Source organism: Phoenix dactylifera, chromosome 8 (genome assembly GCF_009389715.1).
Source record: "Phoenix dactylifera cultivar Barhee BC4 chromosome 8, palm_55x_up_171113_PBpolish2nd_filt_p, whole genome shotgun sequence".
Lineage (NCBI taxonomy): Eukaryota > Viridiplantae > Streptophyta > Magnoliopsida > Arecales > Arecaceae > Phoenix > Phoenix dactylifera.
In genome coordinates, this window is record NC_052399.1 from 21748658 (window position 1) to 21767237 (window position 18580).

At 42.9% G+C, this 18580-nt stretch overlaps 3 protein-coding genes across 3 annotated transcripts; all 3 read left to right on the forward strand.

Annotated features, from left to right (window-relative positions):
- The first annotated feature begins 483 nt into the window (after positions 1-483).
- On the forward strand, positions 484-3836 carry LOC103721334 (receptor kinase-like protein Xa21). Its single transcript, XM_008811501.3, has 2 exons — positions 484-2788; positions 3245-3836. Exons 1-2 carry the CDS (start codon positions 496-498, stop codon positions 3631-3633), a joined length of 2682 nt encoding a protein of 893 aa, XP_008809723.3. The 5' UTR covers positions 484-495; the 3' UTR covers positions 3634-3836.
- A 1673-nt stretch (positions 3837-5509) lies between these two features.
- LOC103721324 (probable LRR receptor-like serine/threonine-protein kinase At3g47570) lies at positions 5510-10199 on the forward strand. Its single transcript, XM_039129249.1, has 2 exons — positions 5510-9077; positions 9339-10199. The coding sequence occupies exons 1-2, from the start codon at positions 5861-5863 to the stop codon at positions 9752-9754; spliced, it is 3633 nt and encodes a 1210-aa protein (XP_038985177.1). The 5' UTR covers positions 5510-5860; the 3' UTR covers positions 9755-10199.
- A 771-nt stretch (positions 10200-10970) lies between these two features.
- On the forward strand, positions 10971-16405 carry LOC108511808 (receptor kinase-like protein Xa21). Its single transcript, XM_039129250.1, has 2 exons — positions 10971-15289; positions 15657-16405. The coding sequence occupies exons 1-2, from the start codon at positions 12112-12114 to the stop codon at positions 16106-16108; spliced, it is 3630 nt and encodes a 1209-aa protein (XP_038985178.1). The 5' UTR covers positions 10971-12111; the 3' UTR covers positions 16109-16405.
- The last annotated feature ends 2175 nt before the right edge of the window (positions 16406-18580 follow it).

Here is an 18580-nt window from a genome sequence, read left to right on the forward strand (position 1 = left end):
ACCCCCACTCTCGCTCCCATCATGAATTCCCTCCCTACTACCAGCTCAACCGATCGCATCGCTCTCCTCTCCTTCAAGTCTTCGATATCTGATGATCCATCAGGATCCTTGACATCATGGAATCACTCCCTCCACTTCTGCGATTGGCGAGGTGTCACATGTGGCAGCAGCACCAGAAGGGTCACAGAGTTGGACCTTGCATCCCTCAGTCTGGTAGGATCACTATCACCATCCTTAGCCAACCTCACCTACCTCAGGAGAATACACCTTCCTGGAAACCAATTCCATGGAGGCATCCCTCAAGAACTCGGTCGTTTGCCGCACTTGAGATATCTCGATCTAAGCTTTAATTCTCTTGAAGGGGGAATTCCAGCAAGTTTGTCTCATTGTTCACATCTTCAAACAATCAGTTTGAATGACAATAAGCTGCAGGGTGCGATCCCTGGCAGTCTCAGCCAATGCTCGAGGCTTGGAACACTCAGTTTATCGAATAATATGCTTCAAGGACATATTCCAATGTCATTTGTGAACCTCTCCTCTCTAACTTACCTGCAGCTGTCCAATAACAGTCTCACAGGAGGCATTCCACATTTCATAGGAAGTATGTCGACCCTTAATTATCTTGATCTGTCAGCCAACAATTTTATAGGAGGCATCCCTCCTTCACTAGGGAACCTTTCTACTCTCACTCATCTTGATCTATCCCAAAATAATCTTGAAGGAGGAATCCCTCCTTCATTAGGGAAACTCTCTTCACTCACAACTTTCTTATACCTAGCCTTTAATAGTCTTTCCGGAACCATACCACCTGCACTTTGGAACCTTTCTTCCCTCACTTTATTTGGTGTTGAGAATAACAATCTCCATGGGTCCCTTCCATCATATGTGGGAGATGCTCTTCCCCAGCTTCGAGTTTTCAACTTGTATGGCAACCAGTTTCATGGTCCCATTCCAATGTCATTTTCCAACACCTCCAGACTTGAAATCATCGATCTATCTATAAACAATTTTTCAGGAATTATCCCACCAAGCCTAGGAAGATTACAAGGTCTTTCAAAAGTGATTCTTGCCTACAATATGCTAGAAACCAGGGAAGCTGCTGGTTGGAGCTTTCTTGATGCTTTAGCAAACTGCAGCAACTTAAGAGGATTGCAGCTAGACAACAATAGGCTTGGTGGCATGCTACCCAAATCTGTGGCCAATCTCTCCACAACACTGACATGGCTTTCCATGGGACATAACCAAATATATGGAAGCATACCTTCAGAGATCAGGAACCTTGCCAACCTGACCCTTCTAGATTTGGGTCCAAACCTTCTAACAGGTTATATTCCTGCCACTCTTGGGATGCTACAAAACTTGCATGTATTAGACTTGAATGGAAACAACTTTTCTGGTAGAATCCCAATAAACCTAGGCAATCTCACTCAGTTGAACCAGCTTTACCTAGGATTTAATGAGCTGAACGGAAGCATACCCACCAGCCTTGGCAACTGTCAAAACTTGGAATACTTGAGCCTTGATCACAATAAACTTACTGGTAGCATCCCTGTGGAAGTCCTTCACATCTCCTCCCTCTCGACATTGCTTGGCCTTTCACGCAATGCATTGACAGGGCTGCTACCTTCAACAGTCGGAAGCTTGAAAAATCTAGACATTCTTGATGTCTCAGAGAACCAATTATCCGGCGAAATTCCTGATCGTCTTGGTGAATGTCAGGTCATGGAGTACCTTAACATGAGAGGAAACTTCTTCAATGGAACCATTCCTTTGTCTTTGGCCAATTTAAGAGGCCTTCAGCTGCTAGATCTCTCATGCAACAACTTATCCGGGCGCATTCCAGAATTCCTAGAGAGCTTTCGTCTGCTGCAGAATTTGAACCTCTCTTTCAACAACTTGGAGGGTGAAGTGCCAAAAGGTGGTGTTTTTGGAAATATCAGTGCTATTTCAATCCAGGGAAACACCAAGCTCTGTGGGGGGAACCCAAAGATGAACTTACCACCATGCTCCATTGAAATACCTGCGAAGCGACACAAGTCTCCTAGACTCGCAATTGTGATCTCTCTTGTAGTCTGTGCAATTCTCTGCCTGATCGTGTTCTTCTCTCTATTTGCCGCTCGCTGTTGGTCTCAAAAATCACGAAGAGAATCTCCGGCCATGACATTAATCAAAGATCAACATATGAGAGTATCATATGCTGATCTTCTGAAGGCAACTGATGGGTTCTCTCTTGCAAATTTGATCGGAGTCGGAAGCTTTGGTTCAGTGTACAAGGGGATTATGGATCATGGTGACCAAGAAATTGTTGCAGTGAAGGTACTCAACCTCCAACAACATGGTGCCTCTAGGAGCTTCTTTGCTGAGTGTGAAGCCTTGAGAAATATTCGACATCGTAATCTTGTGAAGATCCTAACTTCATGCTCGAGCATGGACTTTGAAGGCAATGATTTCAAAGCTTTAGTATTCGAGTTCTTCCCTATTGGAAGTCTAGAAAAGTGGCTGCATCCAGAATCTAGCGAGCAGAGCAACTCGAGAAAGTTAAGCCTAACCGAGAGGTTGAACATAGCTATTGATGTAGCTTCTGCAGTAGAATATCTCCATTATCATGGCCCAAAACCTATAGTTCACTGCGATCTTAAGCCAAGCAATGTTCTGCTCAGCGACGACATGACGGCACGTGTGAGTGACTTTGGATTAGCAAGGTTCCTAAACAGGACCATCAGTAATTCATTTCTCAATCCGGTAAGCTCCATGGAATTGAAAGGATCCATTGGATATGTTGCTCCAGGTGCGTGTTTTATTTGTTAATTTTCTCTATTATTTTGACTATAGCTCGTTAAGTAATTGATCATCATCTGTAAGGTCAGGATAGATACAGTCCAGATTGTTTTGTAGACTTTGATGTTACTAGTAACTAGTAAACTGTCGAGCATGCTTACAGGCATTACAGGCCAAATACTAATGGTTCCTGTTATTACTAAGTTTGCTATCTGTGCAAGACTTCATACCGCCATTAGGTAAGATGTTGCATGAATAGATGTTCAGCTCGAACAAAGCCATGCTATTTATAAACTTCCTTTTAAACATTATCAGCATTATATTCAGAAAATTTCTACTCAAATGACCATGATCATATCATAATACTTCATTTTTGTCAACAATTGAATTGCAGATATTGCTTTTGTTAATCCTTAATATATCCAAACTGTGTCTATATCCGCACTCACTGAGTTTCATATGGCAGAGTATGGATTGGCCAACAAAATCTCCACTAATGGGGATGTCTACAGCTTTGGAATACTCCTGCTGGAGCTATTTACTGGAAAAAGACCTACTGATGATATCTTTACAGAAGGATTCAGCCTTCATGAATTTGTTCAAATGGCATTCCCACATGAAGTCCTAGGCATCATGGATCCGCACATGGTCTTGCAGGAGGAAGATGGAGAAGCCAGTGACTACACTCGAAACCTGAGTGACATAAGAGGAGAAGCGGAAAAGTGCATAGCTTCGGTGCTTAAAGTTGGCCTTTCGTGTTCCAAGGAATCACCGATTGAGCGAATGCAGATGATGGATGTTACTAGGGAATTGCATGCAATCAGAGATGCATTACGCTTGGATATCATAGGATGACAGCAAAAGGGGCTGGCTGTGAGATGGTGTTATGATTATTGCTCACTAGTAATAATAGGCCATTGGTGTCAACCATTTCGTGCAACAGATCTTCGTCTATTTAGTTGAGCTAAGCTTAACGCGCGGACTGCAGTTTCCAGAGATCAGCAAAAGGATACAATTTGTAGGAATTGCTGAAGATGTCTTAAGATCATTTGCCATTGTTCTTGTTATCTTCAGATGAATGGAATCTATATGTATATTTGCAAGTTGTAATATACTATAGTTAATTTTGAAAGAAAAATTCAAAGGCATGTATAAGATCAGAATGAAGATTTTTTCAGCATTCAGGAGATGAAAATATTACATCTAATAAAAGATTAGCTCAAAGGCTATCAATTAGAATCCTTAGCCCTACTCAAGTTGGGACCAAACATGCATCCATGCGGGTGCTCTCACGAGTAGCTACAAGGGTTCTAAGCTAGGTCCTCTCTGATACTCTATGTAATTACCCATGACATCACCCTTAAAGGACTACCTAGAAGGTCACTTGGTCTTGCCAAGATCTCCCATATGCATACCCAATATAAGACTAAACATAAACCTGCATGGCTCCTCATATTAATTATTCTATCGACCTTGTGTAAGTTCTCCCTCTAGCCTATCTACCAAACTTAATGCTATGTCAAGGCTTCCCCTTGATTTCAATGAAGGCGTAAAAGCTTCAGATAATCGATGATAATATATAAAATAAAGAAAATGACGGTATCTCCCAACTAAGTTATAATAAAAATGAACCTTTTTGCATCAAAAAGTACATAATCTGGCGATGTTGGAGGAATCGTTTGCCAAGAAAGAGCAGTCATGGGGATTCGAGGAGGTGGGAATTTGGTGTTCAAGGAGATGCCCTTTTTCTCAAAAAAAAAAAAAAAAGAAGCAGATTTTCCCCTCTAAGAACCGTTGCTGACCAGTGAATTTACTTACATGTCCACCTCTTGTAAGTTGTGAGTCGTGCAGTCCACCAAAATGCTTTACTAATAACAAAGAAATTTAATTTAAAACGCCATCTAATTGGTGGATTTGCTGCAATCTTAGGCTGGCTAATGTTCCTTTTAAGTTGATATTGTGAAAGCGTGCCATCCGAATAAAACAAAGCGATGATCAAAGACCATCCGAGTAACTCTTTTTGAGTGAGATTTTTTCAATTGCAGCAACACTGCTGCACAGCTGTTAATTTCATGATAGATTTCTTTGGAATCGAGACAAAAAGAAGGTTTGGCAGCCAAAATTGAAGGAATCACGAGATATGCCGACATGATCACAAGTTGGCATGAATTGAGTCTTCTATCAACATCTATATCGGTTGCAGCCATAGATGTCAAGAATACATCCAAAAAGAGGCTGATATGGCCAATGGGGTGGCGGACTTGGCAGCATCTTTTGTTGCTAACTATTTAAAAGACCACCTATGGGAGGGCGAGACAGATCTACCTACGGCTCTTCGTGATGTGCTGCTTTTTATTTTTTTTAACTGCATTCGTACACGTTATGTATGATGCTTCCGTTTTAGCAAAAAAGAAGAAGAAGAGGAGGCTGACATGGCCTACCACCTTCCAAATTTTTTGAGGACAAACTGGAAATTAGCTTAGCATTTCCCCGAGTCATCGCTCCTTGGCATGGCATCGCTTCACAGTTCACTCCCATTGCCAGAAACGTATTTTTCGTGGACTTTGACATGATAAGACTCGCAAGTAAACTAAAGCAGGTGATTTCAATGAAACCAATTCTAGCATTATATTCTGAATGGATACTCTTAAGAAGCCTTGCACTCTCAATGGATCTCTCGGCCCCCAGTGGACTTAACCCGGATCTTGGATAAGTCAAAAATGGGGGCTGTTGCAAGTCAAAAATGGAGGACTCGATGTTCCGCTAAGTCGCACATTCCAACTGCTGCAGCTGGGAAAAGCTTCCAAAATGCGCCTGATTGCACGACGCTTGGCCCTGGCATTGGCTACGGCTCTCGTCAGACATCGGTATCACCCAAAAAGAGGTCGACGTGATGATCACCTTTGAAATTTTCAGACTTAGACACAACAAGATTCACACGTAAACTAGAGCTAAAGCAGGTGATTTCAACCATCCAACCCAAGGATAAGCGTATATTTAGGTTTTGCAGTCCCAATTTACACGCTCCGGCAGCCACTCAAAAACAGAGCAGCCATCGCTTATATTAGATGGAGGATGCCTGATGGATCGTATTGTGATTGCCCTCCCTTCCTCCATTATCCTCCCAATGGATCTCTCATTCATCCATTCCATTCTCAGGGCGCTTTGGCTAATGCATGCCGTCCTTCTTCTACCAAGCTATGCCACCTCACCTGCCTCCCGTTCTTCAACTTCCACCACCACCATCTTAGAAGGGAACAGGAGTGCTGCCGATCGTCTTGCCCTGCTCTCCTTCAAGTCCATGATCTCAAATGATCCATCCCAAGCCTTGGCCTCATGGAATGACTCCGTTCCTATCTGCCATTGGCAAGGGGTGGCATGCGGCCGTCGCCACCCCGAAAGGGTCGCTGCCTTGAGACTCGAGGCCCTGAACCTACTGGGCTCCATATCACCCTCCTTAGCCAACCTCACCTTCCTCCAGAGGCTCCATCTCCCCAACAACCTCCTCCATGGCCGCATCCCGCCGGAGCTTGGCAATCTACCCCGTCTACGTTATCTCAATTTCAGCGGAAACTCCCTCGAAGGCGGAATTCCGCCCGCTCTTTCTCGCTGTCCTCGTCTCCAAGAACTCATTCTTGGGAACAACATGCTTCAAGGGGAGATTCCGTCTGCTCTAAGCCAATGTCGAGAACTCCAAATCCTGAGCCTACGCCGCAACTTTCTCACGGGGAGCATCCCTGATGAGCTTGCCTCCCTCTCGAAGCTCACCTACCTCGACCTCCGCGGCAACAACCTCACAGGCAGCATCCCTCCTTCCTTGGAGAACCTCTCCTCTCTCATCGACCTCGACGTCAACACCAACTCCCTTTCAGGCATCATCCCCTCCTCCTTGGGTCAGCTCTCATCCCTCGTCTTTCTTCTTCTACAATATAACAACCTCGTGGGCACCATCCCTTCTTCTCTTGGAAAACTCTCCTCTCTTCAGTACCTGGACCTATCGCATAACAATCTAGATGGAGACATCTCACCTTCGCTAGGAAACCTCTCCTCTCTTCTCGATCTGAACCTATCGTATAACAATCTAACTGGAAGCATCCCACCCTCGTTAGGGAACCTCTCCTCTCTCACCGAGATGGACCTCAGCATCAACACCCTCTCAGGAGAAATCCCTCCTTCCCTTGGACTCCTGCCTTCAGTCATCGCTCTCTATCTCTCGGGAAACGCACTATCTGGAGGCATCCCACCTTCATTCGGGTCCTCCAGTTCTCTCACTCTCACAGCTATCGGGCTATCGCATAACAAGTTGTCGGGCAGGATTCCTTCCTCCTTCTACAACCTCTCGAGCCTCACCATCCTTGGTGTCGCTGATAACGAGCTCATCGGCACTCTTCCACCTGACTTGGGCCGCTCTCTTCCTAATCTCCAGTCACTCCTCATGTACTTCAACCAATTTCACGGGCCCATCCCCGCGTCGCTCGCCAATGCATCAGGCCTCCAAGACATCGAGCTCACAGGAAATAACTTCACCGGAACGATCCCCACGAGCCTGGGTGCCCTGCCGGAGCTATACTGGCTGAGTCTGGACAGGAATCAACTAGAAGCCGGAGATACCCATGGCTGGAGCTTCCTCACTTCCTTGACGAACTGCAGCAACCTACAGGTGCTGCAGCTTGACGACAACAGGCTCCGAGGCACGCTGCCCAGCTCCATCGCAAACCTCTCCACCACCCTCCAATGGCTGGTTCTGGGAGGGAACCAAATATCAGGCAGCCTTCCTTCCGATATCGGGAAATTCTTCAACCTGACTCTCCTCGACCTGGGCCGGAGCCACCTCACCGGCAGTATTCCTGACTCCGTTGGAGAACTCCGGAGCTTACAAAGACTTTACCTGTCTAATAACAAGTTGTCAGGTCCGATTCCCACCTCCATCGGCAACCTGACTCAGCTGAGCGAACTTGATTTAGTAGTCAATTCTTTGACTGGTAGCATCCCTGCGACCCTGGGTAACTGTCAAGCTTTGGTTTATCTTGATCTTTCGTACAATAAGCTTACAGGCGGCATACCCAAAGAGGTTGTCAGCCTCTCCTCGCTCTCCCAGTACCTCGGCTTGTCGCATAATTCGCTCGTCGGGGCCCTGCCTTCGGAAATCGGTAGCTTGACAAATCTCCGCGGGCTGCAGTTATTTGAAAACAACTTAACTGGTGAGATTCCTAGCAGCATTGGAGAATGCCAGGTCTTGGAGTTCCTATACATGAACGGCAACCACTTCCAAGGGATCATTCCCCAATCGATGAGCAATTTGAAAGGGATTCAAGAGTTGGATCTTTCGAGCAACAACTTGTCAGGTGGTGTCCCACGGTTTCTAGAGGACTTCAGGTTTCTGCAGCACCTGAATCTCTCCTTTAACAATTTTGAAGGTGAGGTGCCAACTAAAGGAGTTTTTCGAAATCTGAGTGCCTTCTCGGTTGTTGGTAATGACGATCTCTGTGGTGGCGACCCAAAATTGGGGCTGAAAAAATGTTCCCCACGAACCAATAAGAGAAGAAATCGATCGGCGCCGATCAAAGCGATCATTCCAGTTGCTGCTGCACTGCTGTTTCTACTCCTGATAATATGCTTGCTAATCATTCGTTATAGGTTATATAAATCAAGAAAGCAGGTGCCATCAGCAGCCTTGGTAGAAGAACAGCTTATCAGGGTCTCTTACTCTGACCTTCTTAAAGCAACAGATGGGTTCTCATCGGCAAATTTGATTGGTGCTGGAGGTTATGGTTCAGTGTATAAAGGAATTATGGAACTTGCCGAAGAGAGAATTGTAGCTGTGAAGGTACTCAACCTTCTGCAGAGAGGGGCTTCCAGGAGTTTTATGGCTGAATGTAATGCTTTGAGAAGTATCCGACATCGGAATCTCGTCAAGGTAATAACATCCTGTTCCAGTGTGGATTATAAAGGGGATGATTTCAAAGCTCTAGTTTTTGAGTTCATGCCTAATGGGAGTCTGGAGAACTGGTTGCACCCACAAGCAAGTGATCAAAGTCGAGAGACAAATCTAAGTCTCATCCAGAGGCTGAACATAGCCGTAGACGTTGCCTCTGCATTGGATTATCTTCATCACCATGGCCCAGCCCCAATCGTTCACTGTGATCTCAAGCCAAGCAATGTTCTTCTCGATGAAGATATGACTGCTCATGTAGGCGACTTTGGGCTGGCAAGGTTTCTTACTAAAACGGTTAGCAAGGCATCTCAGAATCCATCCTCATCAATTGGAGTGAAGGGGACCATTGGGTATGTTGCTCCAGGTAAGGATCTCATCCATGACTGCTTTCAACTTTTGTATGTTTATTTTCCTTCTTTTTTTTTTTTTTTTTATTGTAGGCAGCATCTAAGTCGTAACTTTTGTTTGCTAACCTGAATGTTTCTTTCATGCATCATATTTTTCCATATATCAGAATGTACGTAGTTGATTTCCTTCTGCATGATTCTCCTTCTGCAATTCTGAAAGGAAAGCGCATGCTTGCTGACTTGATTTGTATTAAAATAAGTAATGCATTCTGTGGCAGAATATGGGGTGGCCAACCAAGTATCTACTGAAGGAGATGTGTACAGCTATGGAATACTTCTGTTGGAGATGTTTACAGGGAGGAGACCGACCGAAGAGACACTGAAGGAAGGCACAGGCCTTTGTAAGTCTGTTGAGATGGCCTTTCCTGAAAGAGTCATTGATATCATAGATCCATGCCTACTCTCAGAAGAGAAAGATGGAGGAGTAAGACGAAGAACACGAGAGTTCTTGGTTTCCATGCTTAGGATTGGCCTCTTATGCTCGAAGGAATCACCAAAGGAGCGAATGCAGATGGAAGACGTGATCAAGGAATTGCTTAAGGCCAGGGATGCATTAACAGGTGGAGAAAGGAGAAACAGAAACCGTCCTAAAGGAGAAGGTCCATCAACCGTTGATGACGATGAGTGGGTGTGAGAATAAAGAGCCAATGTGTTTTCTTTGGGATATCAAAGAGATCATGCCTTGTTGTGACGTTGTCCATCCTTTCAGTTGCCTGTGTAGACTTATGGAGAGATGGTGTAATAAAACGAAACAGTTTTCTCTCTCTTTTTTTTTGGGTGAGGGGAAAAAGGAGGAGGTGAACTACTTCCCCCAGATTTTATTATTAATTGGATTTGATATTTACGAGAATGAGATAGACAAGTAAGATAGAAGAGGAATTAGTTACCTTTTTTTTTTTTCGTGACAACGAAGAGAGGATGCTAAGAAGTGCTTGATTGCTCTCCTTTGCTTTCCCGCAACTTAGGTTTCCCCATAGTTGGAAGGTATTCAGGGTGTTGTTGAGGATTGAAAGCCGCCAAGTTGTTTTCAGAGTGTTGAAATTAAGCCTCGTGGGCGGAGTATTTAGAGTCTTCAAATTCGCCAAGTTGTCCATAGATCTTGTAAATTTGTCATCCAATCTTTTATCCTAAGATGCAACTTCGAGGAGAACCAAATACTTCGAGTGAATGGGCATTTGATGAAAAGATGCCAGAAAGCTTCTGCATTTGCACTGTACAAGGAGCATTCCGATCAAACTCCCCAGCCTTTTCTTGCTAGTATCTCATTAATTCTCATCTAATCTGTTCTTCAAAGCAAGCCAAAAGAAGACTTTAGCTTTATAATAAGGCCATAAGATACCTCCGTGATTGATAAATTTGCAGTATGAGTTCGCAGTATAGTTTCCATTATTTGTGAACTTCCACGCAGGCACATCAGCAATTTTTGCAGGTCAGACCAGCTCCAACTCCTCCGTCAAAAGCTACAATTGTTCAAACTCAAGTAGAATGAGAGCAACCTGGATCATAAGGATCCTAGAAGGTTGATTAAACCATAAGTATCCTATAACTTCTAATCATAAATGTCAAAACCATTAATATAAATTAATGGTTCCTATTCTGAGTCAACTTGTTGCTCGAAGGTTCCAAATGAGTCATTATCTATGTTAATTATTTTACTAATAACAAAGGTCTTCCAAGGCCAATGCAAAGTTAATAGCACAGAAATTGGGTGGATTGGGTGGTTTGCCTGTCTTGCCTGATTAATGCATCAAGTCTCTTTTCTCTCTCTCTCTCTCTGTTCCTTTTTTTTTTTTTTTTGATAAGATGGATGAATCATATAAATTTAATATGAGTGCAACCAAAGAAGTCAGGAAACAAAAGAAGGTGGCAAAATCAAACCGCTAGTCTACAATGCTTTTCTTGATTTCTTGACAACCAAGAAACTTGGAGCAAGGTTTATTTTCCTACATCGGGAATCGATAACGCATGAACGTCGCAGGAATTTTAAAAATGGGCGAGGGATGGGGGAGAGTGGAGTTGGTCGCGATAAGGAACTGGTCGCGTCAAGAACGCAGAACAGAAAAATTCAGATATCGCTGTCACGTTAGCGTCTAAAGTCAAAACTTCTACCGATAGTTTATTAACTTTAGAATTCCGAGAGTAGCTGATGATAAGGATTTGAACGGCCATAGGGAACTTCCGGACGAGGTACTACACTCTCTTTGCCACTGATGAAATGAGAAGGTATCCGTGCTAAGATATTCGGCGATCCGGATACTGAAAAAAAGAAAAAAAAATCTATTTTTTGATTTTTTAAATAAAATGACTGCTTTGGGACTCCCACCTTGCAGCCTTGCAGCCTAAAATCAAGCAAATCCCAAATCTTTCATCATTGCACCAAGCAATGATCTCTCATAAAATAGTCAACTAAAACAAATCCTGAAGCGTAGACTCTAGAGTATTTGTCTTGTAGTGGAGGAAAAATTACATCTTTCTTGGATAATACGAATGGCCTACTATGTGGGCTCTACATAGACGCCATTCACCATTCCACATAAAAGCCATTCATATTGCATACTCGGGTTCGAATTCATGTTTATTTATTTATTTTTGCTAATCAACACCACACCTGCATGCGAAACAGAAATCCCGATACGTGGCATCTTATAATCCCTAGTGTACACACAAGACGGATGCAGCAATTCAAGGGCAGAGGTGGATATGTCACTTGCCTCACAAGTAATCCACCAAAGAATTCTTTTATATGTAAACACGGCCGCTAAGCAAGCAAATTCAAGCAAACATATGACTCCAGCTCCACATAAACAACGACCCATTTCTTTATGTCTTTATATCCTCGGTCCTCTCTGTTGAGCTCTGATTCCTCGTTTTAGAATTAATTTAAAAGAAAAGAAAACAAAAAATAAGAGTTAGGTAACTTCTTTGGTTTATTTAAGGTTCCCCTTCCCTCCATATGATAACCTGGATATCCTAGAAACTGCAATCCTCCCAATGGCGCTTGTTTGTGATCACTTCTTCCTGAGACAAACTTGGCTGCCTTCTTTGATCATCCATGCTGCCTTTCTCCTCCCATGCAAAGCTGCCATCTCTCCACCCTCCAATTCCCCAACCACCATTGCCGCCTTAGGAAAGCTTAACAATGTCACCGACCGGCTCGCCCTCCTCTCTTTCAAGTCCATGATCTCCAATGACCCATTCCAAGCCTTGGCCTTGTGGAACGACTCCACACCTACATGCCAATGGCAAGGGGTGGCATGTAGTCGACGCCACCCCGAGAGAGTCACAGCACTGAACCTCGACTCCCTGGACTTAATGGGCACCATATCACCCTCCTTAGCCAACCTCACCTTTCTCCAAAGGCTCCACCTCCCAGGGAACCAACTCCATGGCCACCTTCCATCTGAGTTTGGCAGTTTGTCTCGCCTACGATATCTAAATTTGAGCATGAACTCCCTTGAAGGAGGGATTCCACCCGCTCTGTCTCAGTGCCGTTTTCTCGAGGTTCTCAGTTTAGGGAATAACAAGCTCCAAGGAGAGATTCCTTTCAACCTCAGCCAATGTCGACGTCTCCAAATCCTTAGCCTACGCAGCAACTTTCTAGCAGGAAGCATCCCCGGCGAGCTCGGCTCTCTTTCGGAGCTCACCTTTCTCGACCTGCGCATCAATAAACTCACAGGCAACATCCCTCCTTCCTTGGGGAACCTCTCCTCTCTCATCGACCTTGACGTCAATACCAACTCCCTTTCAGGTACCATTCCCTCCTCTTTGGGCCAGCTCCCATCTCTGGTCTTCCTACTTGTTCAGAGTAACAACCTTGTGGGCTGGATCCCCTCTTCTCTTGGAAAACTCTCCTCTCTTCAATACCTGAACATGTCAAATAACAGTCTGAAAGGAGGCATACCACCTACACTGGGGAACCTCTCCTCTCTTCTGGTTCTGGACCTATCCCATAACAATCTAACCGAAGCCATCCCACCTTCACTTGGGAATCTCTCTGCTCTCACCAACATGGAACTTAGCTTCAACACCCTCTCAGGTGAGATCCCACCTACAATTGGGTCCCTCCCTTTTCTCACCAACCTTTATCTCACTGCAAACACTCTCTCTGGAGGCATCCCACCTTCATTAGGGACTCTCCCTTCTCTCAAATTTCTCGGGCTGTCGCATAACAAATTCTCGGGCATGATTCCGTCATCCATCTACAATCTTTCGAGCCTTATTTCCCTTGGTGTGGCTGATAACCAGCTCGTCGGCACCCTCCCACCCGACATGGGCCATGGTCTTCCCAGACTCCAGAGCCTCTTGATGTATTTCAATCAGTTCCATGGCTCGATCCCTGCATCACTAACCAATGCTTCCGGCCTCCAAGACATCGAGCTCACCGGAAACCAGTTCACCGGCACAATCCCATCAAATCTGGGGGCCTTGGGCGAACTGTATTGGCTAAATCTAGATAGAAATCAGCTAGAAGCCAGAGATGCCGACGGCTGGAGCTTCATCACCTCATTAACGAACTGCAGCAACCTACAAGTATTGGAGCTTGACAATAATGGGCTTGGAGGCACATTGCCCAGCTCCATAGTCAACCTCTCCACCACCCTTCAATGGTTGGGATTGGGAGGAAACCAGATATCAGGTACCTTGCCAAATGAAATTGGCAAGTTTGTCTACCTAAACTTTTTCGCCATGGACCGAAACCTTCTCACTGGAAGTATTCCTGCCACCATTGGAGAACTTCAGAATGTGATAATCCTTGACCTTCATGCCAACAACTTCTCTGGCGGAATTCCATCCACCATTGGCAACCTGACTCAGCTGAACGAACTTTATCTAGGAGACAATGCCTTGAGAGGAAGCATCCCTGTGACCTTGGGGAACTTGACAGCCTTGGGACATTTAGACCTTTCATACAATCAGCTCACTGGCAGCGTACCCAGAGAGGTTGTTAGCCTTTCCTCGCTTTCCAGATACCTCGGCTTGTCGCATAATTCGCTCGTCGGGGCCCTCCCTTCAGAAATTGGTCGCTTGAAAAATCTCCGTGAATTACATGTTTCTGAAAACAACTTGACAGGTGAAATTCCTAGAAGCATTGGAGAATGCCAGGTCATGGAGTATCTGTATATGGAAGGCAACCACTTCCAAGGGATCATTCCCCTATCAGCAAGCAATTTGAAAGGTATTCAAGAATTAGATCTTTCACGCAACAACTTGTCAGGTGCCATCCCTCAATTTCTAGAGGAGTTTAGATCTCTGCGCTATTTGAATCTCTCTTTCAACAATTTTGAAGGAGAGGCGCCAACCAAAGGAGTCTTCAAAAATCTGAGTGCCATTTCAGTTGTTGGAAATGATGAGCTTTGTGGTGGTGACCCAAAATTGCAGTTGAAGCAATGCCCCCTACAAAACCGTGAGAGAAGACACAAAACTCTGCTAATCAAAGTAATCATCCCAGTTGCTGCTGTGTTACTATGCCTAGTCCTACTAATATGTTTGCTAGCTATTCGTTCTTGGTTCGATGGTTCAAGAAAGAAATCTCCACCAAACACCCTCTTGGAAGACCAACATGTCAGGATCTCTTACTCTCAGCTGCTTAAAGCAACTGATGGATTCTCTGCAGCAAATTTGATTGGGACTGGAAGTTACGGCTCAGTGTACAAAGGGATTATCGATTTCGGTGAAGAAAAGATTGTGGCTGTCAAGGTACTAAACCTTCTACAGCGAGGAGCATCTAGGAGTTTCACAGCTGAATGCAATGCCTTGAGAAGTACCCGACATCGAAATCTCCTCAAAGTAATAACATCCTGTTCCAGTGTGGATTATAAAGGGAATGATTTCAAAGCTATAGTCTATGAGTTCATGCCTAATGGGAGCCTAGAGAAGTGGTTGCATTCAGAAGAAGGTGATCAAAGTCGAGAGAGAAATCTGAGCCTCATCCAGAGGTTGAACATAGCCATAGATGTAGCTTCTGCATTGGATTATCTTCATCATGATGGCCCAACTCCAATCGTTCATTGTGATCTCAAGCCAAGTAATGTTCTTCTCGATAACAACATGACTGCTCATGTGGGTGACTTCGGGCTGGCCAGGTTTCTTACTAAAACTGTTAGTAAGTCATCTCAGAATTCATCCATATCAATTGGACTGAAGGGGACAATTGGGTATGTTGCTCCAGGTGAGGATTTAATGCATTCCTTCCTTCAAGTTTGACATGCTGGTCTTCCAAAATCATGAGTTCTCTAACATAGGCAATATGCTAATTGAACTTATAAAGCATTGAATCAATATAGCTCAAGCTTTTTCTAAAATTTTGATACAACTTCAATTGATGTTCAAAACTAGCACTATGATGATCCAATCATAAATGATTAGTTTTACAAGCTCAAACTGAATCTTCAATACCAAAATATTATTTTTATGCATCAATTTTCTAAATACAAATTCAGAATATAATTACTTTCCCTTGCCTGATTCTGTATTATAATAAAATAAAACACAAGCATACTGATATAGTTTGTGTTAAAATATAAATTCCATGGCAGAGTATGGGGTAGCCAACCAAGTCTCTATTGAAGGAGATGTTTACAGTTATGGAATACTTCTGCTAGAGATGTTTACTGGGAAGAGACCAACTGATGAGACATTGAAAGAAGGCCTAGGCCTTCATAGGTTTCTTGAAATGGCCTTCCCTGAAAGAGTCATGGATATTGCAGATCCACGCCTGCTATCAGAAGAGAGTGACGGAGAAGCCAATGATAGAATTCAGGATGCTGGTAGTATAAGTACACAGGAGTGCTTGGTTTCTGTTCTTGGAATTGGCCTCTTGTGCTCCAAGGAATCACCAAGGGAACGGATGCAGATGGCAGATGTGATAAAGGAATTGCTTGTGACTAGAGATGCACTAACTGAAGCAGGAACTTATGGGGATAGGAGACGCAGAGACCGTTTTAATGGCGAAGGCCCATCAACCATTGACAACAATGGAATGAAGTAGAAATAAATAACCAATACATTTTCTTTGATAATTGAAGAGGTCATATATAATTGTCTATGACTGTCACCTATGTAACTTTTATTCTTGATTCTGCAATTAAAATTTCAAATAAGCTGGATGGATTTTATGCCTAGGAGAAGAGATATCAGAGAACCATTTGCTTAATCTGAGATGCAATGTTTGTACTCTTGCACTCTTCATATTTATCATTAACATTATATTACATAGTTATAGACTTATAGTGTTTTGGTAACTAACATATTATCATATTTAAGTTCACAGTTAATTATAAATTTACTACGGGTGTATTTGTCAGCCAACTAGGTGTACTGAGTTCATTTCCTGCATATGTCTTGCACCACTTTTAACTTTCAAAGGGTTTTTTTCTTGTTTTCAAGTTAGTGTGCTTCCAAAGGAGAGGGGAACAAATAATTCACATGAAATAGGAAAAGATATGCCATCACAAGAATTTTGATGATACGGAGCATAATTTTGAAAGAATGACCTTCATTAATTGGTCAAATAAACAAGTTCATGTCTCTAAAAGGTGGTTAATTTCATCTATGAGGAGAAACGGGGAAAAAAACAATACAAGGACTTGATGATTTTTAGCATCTTTCAAAATTAAGGTTCACCTGGAGATGGCTTTCACAAACTGGTTTAGTGAACTAAACATGCACATGGCATTACCCAACAACGAAGGTTCCTTCTCAAATTTCTCAGAGACCTTTCAAACATAAGCTGCATATGATGGATATGAAAGAAAAAGAGATGAATAAACAGAAAGTGGGCACATTCAATACAAACCACATAGGAAAGTGTAGACACATTTCATATGGGACCTTAGTTTTTGCAAATTATTAAATAAGAGGAATTGAATAGAAAGAAGTTCAAAAATATGTAGTGCCAGAAGCTAACCTCAGTATCTTATCATCAGGACAGATAGGCTGTTCTTTAGCTAGCAAATATCTATTTGGCCTATTTACATCATCATAGAACACTTTCCACAAATCTGCCAAGCAAATCAGACAACCAAATGATGTTAGCTGAAATCCATACAATCTGCTCAACTTGATCTACTTAAATAGGACAAGCTGAGTATATGATTTTGCTCACCCTGGATGGCATCTAAGAATTGCACCAGATGGCAACAGTCTCATCGAGTAAACAACAGTAAGTGCCGCATGTCCAAGGCAGAATGTTTAGCACCTGAGAAGACAAAGCTAAAGAACAAGTAGAAGATGACGCTAATGATTGATTAACTACTGCAGCCTATCAACAAAGTCAAAGCATACGTATGTATAATTTAGAAGTTTCCCAGACAAACTGCTCAAGGATAACCCCTTTTTCTTTGTTTGTTAGGTTGGATTTGATTTTAGGACAGGGCATAAACTGAAGAGTAGTGAGAGCTGAAGCTGAAAGATCTCCTTCATGTCATAGTCATAACTGACATCTTTTCAAATGTCAGCAATCAAACTGTGTGGACAACTCCACTAAAATAAAGGTCATAGCCTACCATGCCATCAATGGCAAACGTATCCAAAATTTCTTCTTTGAAAGTGAAATTTCAACAGCTAAGGATTACTAATTGAGATAGTTTTTTAATTAGAACTTGCGAGATAATATTGAGCAAGTTTTGGATAATTTTCTTGATCTAAACAAATTGTTCAAATATCAACAGAATTAGAAAGAAAAAAAGAGGATCAATTTTCAAGTCTTGCTATTAAACAAGATTATTTGTTTAATGCCTAACTTTTTGCTTTTGTCATGCTTCTAGGAAGTTGTCCTCAAGTCAATTCAAGCCTCGGCAAGTTCCTAGTTTAGCATGCAGACTTAGCATCGGAAAAATAGTACCCATGCCATATGAAGTAGCTAAAAGAGTATACCAAGTTTGATCTGAAAACACACTTTAGGACTGCATGGATTTTTAGCATGTCTTGATAAGTAGCTTCTTGGGTCTGATATTATGTTGATGGAATATTCTTACCAAAATTGGGTGGTTGATAACAACCATCATTTTTTAGATTCTCCATTTTACCATGTATCTTTTCTTTCTGTAATGTCCTTGCCAACAGGTGTAAATGAGTATATTGATTTCTAGACAAGATTTTCTAGGCATTGAATTAGTGACTGAGCAAGTGCTAGGCATAATATGATATGATACAATATGCAAAATCCTAGGCCGAACGTTAAATCTCGCAAAGCTTAACGATGTGAAAAAGAAGACCAAGGGAAAGAGATCCATGCAAGTTCTAAATCTTATTAAATATTAAATTATGACTTCTAGCCTATATCCTCTATAGATCCATACACATGGCAGTAGAGGGATATTAAGTATGCCATGAGTTAAGGAACACGATCACCTTAAGAAGTATTTATGCAACTTGCGGACATAAAATCCAACTCCAACATCTTCACTGACAAGGCATGGCTTCCACAATATAAGAGGTCTTGGCTAATTAAAAAAAAAAA